Genomic DNA, 11,061 nt, shown 5'->3' with positions numbered 1-11,061 from the left:
TTTTCATGGTTTTTCCCCCCCTTTTGTTCTGCTTCTCCTTTCACAACATGACTAATATGGAAATATGTTTTACATGGTTACACATGTATAACCTATATCAGATTGCTTGCCTTCTTGAGGAGGAGAGGGAGGGAGAAAAATTTGGAACTCAAAAATCTTTCAAAAATGAATGTTGAAATTATCTTTACAAGTAATTGGAAAAATTAAATAAAAAAAAGACACCTCAGGAACCATCTAGTCTGATTCATATCCAAAAGGACCCCCTTAACATCTTTTTTCTCTTACCAGACAACTTCCACTCATTGTTAGGAAGTTTGTCCTGACCCCAAGACTAAATTGGCTTCTTGGTAAACCCCTCTCCCCCGCATCGGCTCTTCGTCTGCCTTCTGGGGCCAAGTAGAATAACCCTTCACATGGCTGAAAACCCTCCAGTCTTCATAATCCCAGGTCCTATGACTCAGTCCCTTCCAGTCTTGTCATTGAGAGAGAGGAGATGGTAGGGGGCATGTAAGCAGAAACGCTCCCTTTCTCAAGTGGTCACTCAGCCTCTGCTCAGATGTCTCCACTAATGAGAAACTCACTGTAACTCATGAAGAACTCTCGTAGAGGTTGGGCTGCACGGCCTTGGAGATCCCTTCCAACTCTCAGATTCTGTGATTCCATGATGATTCCTGAAGGATCTCTTTTGGACAGCTCTAAAGGTGGATAAGGGGTGTGTGTAGGTGTTTAAAATGTTAAATCTGAACCCGCTTTCTGCTAGTTCTGTCCTCAGGGCTGGGCAATCAGTCAATAAGCATTTATTCAGCACCTGCTGTATGCTAGGCAATGGGCTAAGTGATCCCTCTTGAATGAATGAGAGAATTTATTAAGCACTTACTGCATCAAGCACTGGGCATACAGTTAGAAAAAAGGAGACAGTCCCTGCTCTCAGGGAGCTCACATTCTAATTGAGGAGGACAACGTACAGAGAAGAGTTTAGCTGCAAGGAAGATGAAGGTCCCAGAAGTCCTAAGGACACGGCTATAGTGAGGAAGGCAAGACCCAGAGGTCTACAGGGTGCATCTGCAGGCAGGATGACAGTGGCTGGGTGTGTGTGTGTGTGTGTGTGTGTGTGTGTGTGTGTGTGTGTGTATGTGCCACAGAGCAAACACCAAGGCCTAGAGGACCGTAAGTTGTATTGCTACGTCAAACGAGAAGATGTGGTGAATGACTCCTGGGTTATCCAAGTGCTATGAATAGCCACATTTGCTGCTCAGGCTAGGAAGCCAGAAGGGGAAAAGCCTATCATCACTGGGAAGCAGAAAGTGGACTTGAGGTGAATTTCAGTGTCCAGCCACAAGTGGGGGAGAGGGAAAGGTCACTGGCAGGAAGGCTGGGGGGAAAGGGCCCCCATATGGTCCCTGGCTTGGGGTCTGGGAGGCCTGAGTTGGAGGAGGTCACCTCCACTGTCACTTTCCCCCACCCAGCACTCAGAAAGGGTCATCTACCCAAGCGACCTTTGAATACTCAAAGGAGGCTAACATGTCCCTGCCCTTCCCATCTTTCTTTTTCAGACTAAACATTCCCAATTCATGAGATCACAGAATTTCTGGCTGGCAGTAGAGCTAGCCTGACTGCCCAACTGTATTCCCCCAAAGTCACCCGAAGCTATTTAAGAATAGCAGTAAGGGTCAGAATCCTTGAATGCTTCCTCATAACATGGATTCCACAACCTGTTCCGGACAAGCTTTCTTCTTGTGTTCTCAGTTGTGTTCGACTCTTCATGACCCCATTTGGGGTTGTCTTGGCAAAGACACTGGCGTGCTTTGCCATTTTCTTCTCCAACTCATTTTACAGATGAGGAAACTGAGGCAAACAGGTTGAATTGACTTGCCCAGGGTCACACAGCTAGTAAGTGTCTGAGGCTGGATTTGAACTCAGGAAGATGAGTCTTCCTGATTCCAAGCCCAGTAGACAAGTTAGAGATGGTCAATATTCTTCCTAAAGGGTAGGGATCAGAATTAAACACAATACTCTGCAAGGGGGCCTGGCAGGGAAAGAGCACAATGGGGCTATGGCCTTCCTGATCCTTCTCTTTAAGTAGCCTAGGGTCTCCTTAGCTTTTTTGCTGACCATCTCACACCACTTATTTATACAGGCCTTGTAGGCTATGAAAAACTCCAGACATTTTTTTTTCAGATAAACTACTGCTTAACTACGTCTCACCTACTTGGTACTTGTGACATTGACTTTCTGAACCCATGTGTGAGACTTGACATTTATTGCTATTCAGTTCCGCCTTATTCTATTTGGTCCTATGCTCTACTCTTAAGCTATTTTTCTGATCCTGCCTCCATCATTCTGTGGGTTAGCTCTCACCCTCCCAGTGCTGGGTCATCTCTGCCTCCCTTTTGTTGTAGCCAGTCTGTTCACTCCGGTCCCTGTTCACCCCACTCCTTGTTCTCAATCCTGTTGGCCACCATGGTACAGAAAGGTGCTGGAAGGACACAGAGCAGCCAGACGTAGGTTCAATACTGACCGGCTCCGGATGATATCAACTGCCATTTCTGTAGACCTTTGAAGTTCACAAGGCACTTTCCTCACAACAACCCTGTGAGGTAGGTCGTGCTGCAACTATTATTGTCCAATAGTTCACAGAAGAGGAAACTGAGGCTCGTGGAGCGGAAGTGAGTTGCCCGAGGTTGCAGAGTTGAGCAGTAGTAGAACTGAACCTAGAACCCAGGTGTCCTCACTCTCAGTCTAAGGTTCTCTTCGGCGGACCACGTCTGGGGGTCTCCCTCGCTGCTCTGCTGAGGCTCAGGACAAACGCGGGGTGGAGGCAGAGGCAGAGACGTCCTGAGCAAGGGGCTAGTGGTCGGGGCCAGGGTCTCACATAAGATCAGCACATCCAGGAAAATAAAGCAAATTTATTCAGTCTCTCAATAGGGGCAGTGAGCATCAGCTGCATCTGACCCCTCCATGTACCCATGTCCACGGATAAAAAATTAGACTATTTCCAAGGTGAGATAAAGGAACTAAACTGGTCTGGGAAGGGGCACGGAGTGAAGGGGGAGGAAGAAGGAATTGAATGCCTTTGGGGCGGCTTCTGGGGAGTCGAGACGCCCCACCCCCCAAATCTCAGCCAAGGACGAAGGGCACGGGCTTGGGAAGACGTCCTTCTCTGGGCTCAGGTGCTCGAGGTGCGTGTTGGCAGTCCCAGGCCGCGTACAGTGTTGCTACCAAGATGCATAACTAGATGAGGTGGGGAGGGGGGGGCTCAGACCTCCACCCCAGGAATGTCCCCAGGATCCAGGGCTACCTCAGGACAGAGGCTGTCTTGGGGGTGGCCAGGATGGGCCAGGGAGCTCGCTGCTGGGCCAGCTCCCGTTCAAGCCGCTTGAAGAATTTTGTGGACGCCTTCTTTGGGCACAGGCGGCGGAGGCACCTGGGGATCCACTGGTCAGAGATACACTGCGGGAAGAGAAGCAGGGGACTTCTGAGCCCCACCTCCAAAGCCATCTTCCCCATCAACCTCGGTCCTGCCTTCCCCACCCTCTTCAATTCCCTCTACTCTTGTTCCCCGCCCTGAATTCGGTCTCAGGAGAGAAGGGTTTGAGTTCCAGTTCTGCTACTTAGTGGTTACGAGCCCACTCTGAACCTCAGGATCATCTTCTTGTAGGATGCTCTGAGTGTCCTAGAGAAGGCAGTGGCCACCCCCAGATGGCCGCCCCCCCCACCTCCCCCTGACACACTGAGCATGCTCTGCAGGTCCCCAGGCACCTCCAGCATGAAAGCCGCCACGAAGTTGAGGGCAGCTAAGCCGAGCAGCAGCAGCTTGAACCGGGTGTCCTTGATCTCCTTCAGGGCCAGCCACTTCAGCAGGAAGTCCGGCGGGCCCAGGGTGAGCACGATCATGATGGTGGCCAAGACAAACAAGGCCAAGAGGAAAAGCACTGGGCGCGTGGGGAAGAGAGAGGACAATGTGATCCGTTACCCACTTATCCAGACCCGGTTATGGGCGCGTCCTCTTCCCCACTGGGAGGGAAGCTCCTTGGGTGCAGGCCAGCCTTTGGCCTTTCTTTGTATCCCTAGTGCTTAGCTCAGGGCCGGGCACACAGTAGGTACTTAGTAAATGTCTGAGGACCTTGGGGATGACCAGAGTGGGGCTGGGGGAGGTAGGGAGCGTGATGAGGAGGTGAAAGGGCTCCAGCTCCTCCCTGCAGGTAGGGGATGGCCCAGGATGCCGCCCCTCTCCCATCGCCTTGCCCGGGCCTCACCGTTGGTGTACAGTGGGCGGCGGAAAGGCGGCCCCTTCGACATGATCACGGCCATCGTGAGGTACTGGAAACCTGAGAGGCAGAAGATGACTGTGTTCTCGTAGTTGGGCAGGTTCTGGGACCCCGACACGGTCCTATTTAAAGGGACAAACCTGTAGGGGCGAGGAGGAAGGGAGGAGAGTAAGGAGGGGGAGGTGCTTAAAGGTTAGGAGCACACCAGACTCTGTGAAGACCTCCACTGAAGGGCGGAGCCACCCACCTCCCAGAGCGGCCCCAGTGGGACAGAGCTAACAGCTAGCGGTCAGGAAGTTTTCCCTGACAGCAGATTTAAATTGGCTCTGAGCAGCTTCCGCTCACTGTTCCTAATTCTGCCCTCTGGGGCCAGACAGAAAAAGTCTAATCCCTCTTCCAAATTCCTGAAGATAGCTGTCATGGCCCACCTCCATGCCCTCTCCCCCCAAGCTTCCCCTTCTCCAGGCCAGATGCCGCCTGCTCCTTTGACTGATCCTCACGGGGCATTAAAAGTCAGAAACAAAGCTGGATGCTGTGTCCTTGGCATTCTAGTAACTTTCTTCTGGACATCCCCCAACTTGTCAATGTCCTCCCATATTCAGGAGGTACCACATTTCCCCCTCAGGGATCCCTCTGTATTCCCCGAAGGGGTACCCACCCCCAGGAACCTGGGGAGGGAAAGGGAGCTAAGGCCTCACCAGGGCTGGCAGACAGTGATGAAGTAGCCACTGAGCTGGATGCTCACAACCAGAGCAGTCTGCAGGAGGAGGCTGCCCAGGACTGCCACACGGAGCAGGGCCCCTGGGGGCCGGGAGACCCCCAATTCTGGGGCAGGCCCAGTGAAACTCATTAGCACTGCCACTGAGGTTATGATGGCCAAGTCGATGAACAGAAACTGTAGGTCACCCAAATTAGTATTGATCTGGGGGAGAGGCAAGTGGGAGGTTAATGGCATCAGTCAATCAATCATGAGCATTTATTAAGCTCCTACTATGTGCCATACAAAAGGGACAGGAGCGCATCTCTATACACAAAAACGGAACAGTCTCCACTCTCAAGGTACATTCTATGTAGATCCTACCCTGGGAAATGAGGATTCTAGGTGGAATGGAAGTCCTCTGAGGCTATTTTGTTTTTGTATCCTAAGCATGAGCACAGGGCTTTCATTTGTCACGACTTCATATACAGCAGAGGCTTAATAAATGCTTGTTGACTAACTGATGCTGAGCCCAGAAACCTCACCTTGGACAGTGCTGTTAGCACCTGTTCATCGCCTCTCCTTGCCTCCCTCAGCTAGGACACCCAATCACAATATGGTTACCTCACTGCACGAGAAGCTTCATTAGCTCTCAATCGCCTCTGGAATAAAACAATCTCCTTTTTTGGGGGGACATTTAAAGTCCTTCACAGTCTGGCTCCAGGCTACCTTTCTATACCAGTTTCATATTACTCCCCCTAATGTAATCCACATTCTGGTCAAACTGGTCTACTTGCTGTTTTATATACCTCCGTGCCTTTGTATCTTTCACGCTTGCAATGCACTACTTCTTTACCTCTGCCTCCTAGAATCCCTAGCTTCATTTAAGGCTCAATTGAGGTCACCTCCCACCTGAGGCCTTTCCTGATTCCTCTAATCACACCCCTGCCAAAATCACCATGTCTCTACTTCATCTATATTTTGTATTTGTTTCACTTCACCAGAATATAAGTTCCTTGAGGCCAGGAACTGTTTTCATTTTTGTCTTTGAACACCCAGTGCACCTAGAACAGTGCCTAGCACACAGTAGGGAATTAATGAATCTTTGTTGAACAGAATTAGATTGAATGGATGAAGAAGCTTCTGATGGGGAAGACACAAAGTCTAAAGAGGGGAAGTAAGCCCACAAACACAGCATAAAACAGCTAAACCCCTAGGGAAAGTAGAAACTCAAAATTCTGGAAAGAATGGAGCCATTAAAGCTAGCAGTTTGGGAAAGCTTCCTAGAGGAGGTGTCTCAGCATAAGAGGGGTCAAGGGGAATTAGTCAATGGAGAACTAAAGGGAGGGCCCCGCTCCCCTCTCCCTCAGCTCTGCCCCAGCTTCATACTCACAGTGTAGAGCAGTAGGACAGAGATGAACTGGATGAAGCTGTAGAGGGCCATGTACTGGAAAATGCAGAAGGAGGTGACCAGTGAGCAGCGTCCTTCCCTGTGATGTAGGGGGAGAAGCGCAAGCATAGAAGGACATCAGGGCTCTGAAAGGAGGGTAAGGACCCCACGAGGGACAAATGAGGGGCGACTGGAAGCCTACCCTGGCTCAGTAGAAAATGGCATCTCGGGGTCCGCCTACAGGGGCAGACCCACTTCTTCTGCTGGGGCCTGGCTGGGCTGGTGTTAGCCCTTTATCATTACTACAAACAATAATAGTAATACATTCGAATACACTTATTCTAGGATAAAAAGCATTGATTGTATCCACCTACACCATAGTCTGAAAGACCTCAGCTATAAGAGAGTAACAGCAGGCTAGCGATACCACAGAATGATAATGATATAATTATATTATTAGAGAATAATAATACACATATGATGATGATGATGATGATGATGGTGATAATGATAAAAATCGACAGTGGATTTTTTTAATGTAACTGGAAGTGGTGTACCTCTGGGTGGAGTTTAGATCCAAGAATGGTTATCCAAAGGCCCTCAGTGGGCAACACCTGCCTGAACTAAGCTAACAGAATGTCCCCAAAGAAACACCGAGCAAACTGCCTAGGCAAGAAATTCCACAAACTTCCATAATAGAGGTTGGGGATGAGGTTTATGATGGCAATTCAGAACCAGGTCACTGCCACCAGAAATCACAGAAGGCTTACCCTTACGGAGGTCGGACATAGACTATTACATATAAAAGAATAGATAGGGGCAGCTAGGTGGCAAAGTGGATAGAGATCTGGCCTTGGAGTCAGGAAGACATGAGTTCAAATCTAGTCTCAGACACATGATACTTACTAGCTGTGTGACCCTGGGCAGGTCATTTAACCCCCACTGCCTAACCAAAAAAAAAAAATAGATAGCAGGAGGGTGACTTGTCCTTGAACCATTTCTATTTGAACCCCATCATGAAAAGATGAGATAATAATAATACTATCAATAAATCAAGGACTTGCCATTTCATTGGTATGGGAACTCCCTGTGTGAGAACTCCCTCTCTGGATGCAAATTGCCACTGATCAATCACTACAGAATCTTGGAGAATTCCTTCTGACTTATGACATTATTAAGTTACTTAATAAAGTCTTAATTTAGACTTAAATGAGTTGTCCATAGTCATATAGCTACTACTGAGTGTCGGATGTGGCATCAGAACTCAGGTCTTCCCAGTTCTATCTACTGTGCCTTGCTAGACCCTTTTTCTTCTTCTATGTCGTCCCTGACCAAAAATTCAGTTCTCTTCCATTTTACCAGGCTTACTTGTCTTTTCAACTTTTTTGGGGGGTTTTATGTTGGATAAGACTGGGGATAAAAGAGCACACCTTACCGGGCCTGAGGATCAGAGAATTATTGGAACCTCAGCCCCAGCACTAATGGCATCTCCCAGATTAAATGCACATATCTTGGATGTACATTGTTATTTACATGTTGTCTCTCTCATTGGAGTGTAAGCTTCTTGAGGGCAGGGACCATGTTTTTGTCTTTCTTTGTATTCCCAATACTTAGCACGATGCCTGGCACATAGAAAGTGCTTAGTGAAAGCTTGCTGATTAAATGACTGGTGACCCTCTTCCTAACTTTGGGAGAAGCAAGAGTTTCTGAAAGTAAAAATAGCATGAGAGAGAGAAGTGCTCAGCACTGGTTTCTCGGCCCCTTGAGGTGGATTTCCTTAGAGGTTGGGGATTAGCAATAGTGCTTATACTAACTGAGGCTTACCCATCCTTGCCTCTCAAATAATGCCTTGCTTCCTGCCCCTCTCTCCTCCCTCCCCTAGTACCCTGCTGCTTCCAAAGGTGTCTCTCCCACGGTGGCACTCACCTGATCACTTTAGGCACACACTCAATGTTGGTGATTTGGGAGGTGAAAGGTGACGCCACCGAAGCCTCAGCCTCTGACAGGGAGATACCCACATCAGCTGCCTTCAGGGCCCCACAGTCATTGGCCCCATCTCCACACATGCCCACACAGTAGCTGCCAAGAAGGAGGTGGGCACTGTCAATAAGTCCTGTCCCACTCCAGGAGGTGTGCCCACCTAGGTGGAGGGAGGGGATCAATCCCAAGGGAAGGCTGGGAGGAGGGGTGAGGTTGGAAAGGTGTGGAGTCACTAGGTTTCTCTCAGAGGTCCAGACCAAAGCTGAGAGGTAGGAGTTCATGGGTTCCCCACCCCAGCATGGGAAACTCTTGTCAAGTTCTCCACACCCCCAACCCCTAAGGTGGGGCTCACAGAAACAGAACTGTCAGGGCTAGGTGAGACCTCAGATAAGAACTTGAGAGTTGGGAGGGCCCTGAGAGGATATCTGGCCATAGAACAGAGACCAGGAGAACTGGAAGAGTCACATGAGGAAGAGATCAGACTTGTTTTGCTTGGCTCCCATAAGACAGACCTAGGAGGGGGAGGGAGGTCTTGGGGAGGTGGGTTTCAGTCTGATGTAGGGAAGACCTTGCCAGAATGAAGTGAGAAGAACCAAAGAACAAGCTATCACATAAAAACATTCTAAAAACAAACACGTGGAAGACTTGAGAACACTGATGGATGCCATGAGCAAAAATAACTGGAGGATCCAGTGAAGAAACCGGCTCCCCCACCTCCTGAGAGGGAGGTGACGGGCTCCAGGCAAACACTCTTGGACACAGCCAACACGGGAATTAATTCTGCTTCACTATGAAGAATCACTACAAGAGTTTTGGTTTTTCTTTATTTTTTCAGTGGGGGAGGGGAGTGGGAGAGGCTTGTGAATCGGAAAGTTTAAAAATTAAAGTTTAATTCAAAAATTTATTATTATTTTTTAAGAGAACATCATTTCAACAATGGGAGCTGTCTCAAAAGAGAATGGGAGACTTTGGGAAGGTATTTAAACAGAGGTGGGACTGACCTCTTGTTGGAATACTATAGACATAATTCCCATTCAGGAAGACGTCAAACTAAATGCCTCTGGGGTCCCTTCTCTCTTTGTAACTCCTAGATCATCTAAGGCCATCCATCTAGGGCAAGTCACTTAACTTGGGGGGGGGGGCGCAAAATTTTATCTGTACAATGAGTGGGCTAGAATAGATGGTCTCCAAGACTCCTAGACTTATCCCCAGAATGCCTCATGTACAGATATATTTACAAAGGTCCAAAAAAACGCAATGACTTGCCCAGGGACACACAGTCACAGCATCAGAACCAGGACTCTGCCCAAAGTCTCCCATTGCCCAGACCAACGTTCTTTCTGCCACGTTTTACAAAGAAGAAAGCTGAGGCCCAGAGCGGCAAAGGGATCTGCCTTAGGGTTATGGATTTCCAGAAGCAGAGTAAAAACTGGACACAGGACATGGAGGGGTGGATGAAGCAATGTGGGAAGATAAAGCTGTTAGACAAAAGGTGTTTGAGCTCCAAGGGCTCCCAGGCGCCATCTAATCCAATACAAGGGGGAAGCCAAGGCACAGGGAGTAAAAGTAAGCTAACAAAGTCACTGATCGCCTGAAGGGTTTATTCCATTTCCCTTCATATTACAGAGGAGGAAACGGAGGCCCTGAGATGGGAAGAAACCTGCCCAAGCTTTGGGAGGAGGATGGAGGGGTATGAGTCCTAAGGGAATCCCTCTGTATCATTTACTGGCTTCTGAGAGGTCACTTACTTGAGGTTTCGAAAGCCACACACCAGCTGAGTCTTCTGTTCTGGTGTCATCCGGGCAAAGATGGTGGCCTGGAGCAGGATCTAGGGGGGTGGGAGAGACTGGGTGTGGCAGCTGCCAGGGGAGGGGGGACACCCCAAGGGGCAGGGTAAGGAGGAAGAAGAAGGGGACAGTCCCATGCCAGAGGGCTCGGCATTTAGAGCTGCAAGAGGCCTGAGGGACAATCTGGGAACCAACTATCTCATTCTAAAGAGGAAACAGATTCAGGGAAGTTAAGCCACTTCCCCAGTGTCACACAGCAGGTGAAGCTGAGACGTGAACCCAGGAACCAGGCAGGTATTCCGAGAGGGGAGGGTCACGACTTCGACAAGGTATGAGGGGGAGGGAGGAGCAGTACCTTGGGCAAAAGCTCAGGGAAATGATCCAAAACCACAGCAAATGCCTTCCCGTTCAGCGCCAGGTGGCAGTGCTCCCCCGGCCGGCTCCACGAGGTCCCCTTTGGGCTGAAATGGGCCCCGTGAGACCCCACGCTCCTGGCCTTCCCCCAGGCTCCCTGCCCCAGCCTTTGGAAGCATGGCCTCCCCATGCTCCATTCATCAGGGGGTTGAAGGGGGTGGGGTGGGGTCAAAGAGCCCTGGGAAGTCATGAAGTGCCCCCCCCCCCAGGGAAGGGAAGGAAGCCCAGACTGTCCTGAGACCTACCTCAGCTTGGTCCCCGCCCTGAGAATGCTCGAAGGGGATGAAGTTGATGGAAGCTGGTTTGCCATGGGCAGGGGCAGAGGCGTAGACGAACACCACCCGCTCCTGGGATCTCACCATGCCGCAGGCCCGAGACACATTGACCGCTGTCAGCATGTTGTCACCTGGGGGTGGGAGGGGGGCAGGCTTGGCCAGAGGCAGCTGAATTCCCCCCACCACCACCACTGTCTGCCCTCAGGCTGGCTCCCAGGAGCAGACCAGCTGAGATCAAGGCCTGCCCATG

General features: G+C 50.0%; 1 protein-coding gene across 1 annotated transcript in view; it reads right to left on the bottom strand.

Moving 5' to 3' along the window:
• Positions 1-844: 844 nt before the first annotated feature.
• Positions 845-11,061, bottom strand: part of ATP13A2 (ATPase cation transporting 13A2) — a 40,408-nt gene continuing 30,191 nt past the window's right edge. The window contains 10 exon segments of the mRNA XM_078145652.1: positions 845-3,450; positions 3,760-3,932; positions 4,257-4,408; positions 4,967-5,190; positions 6,359-6,455; positions 8,282-8,434; positions 10,084-10,163; positions 10,478-10,555; positions 10,557-10,583; positions 10,782-10,942. Of these exon segments, the coding sequence (XP_078001778.1) occupies positions 3,295-3,450; positions 3,760-3,932; positions 4,257-4,408; positions 4,967-5,190; positions 6,359-6,455; positions 8,282-8,434; positions 10,084-10,163; positions 10,478-10,555; positions 10,557-10,583; positions 10,782-10,942 (1,301 nt within the window). The 3' untranslated portion in view covers positions 845-3,294.

This window comes from Phascolarctos cinereus, unplaced genomic scaffold (assembly GCF_003287225.1).
Source record: "Phascolarctos cinereus isolate Bilbo 61053 unplaced genomic scaffold, phaCin_HiC Scaffold_726;HRSCAF=1367, whole genome shotgun sequence".
In the NCBI taxonomy this organism is placed as follows: domain Eukaryota; kingdom Metazoa; phylum Chordata; class Mammalia; order Diprotodontia; family Phascolarctidae; genus Phascolarctos; species Phascolarctos cinereus.
The sequence above is the reverse complement of the archived record's forward strand: the minus strand, read 5'-3'. Positions and strand labels throughout refer to the sequence as shown.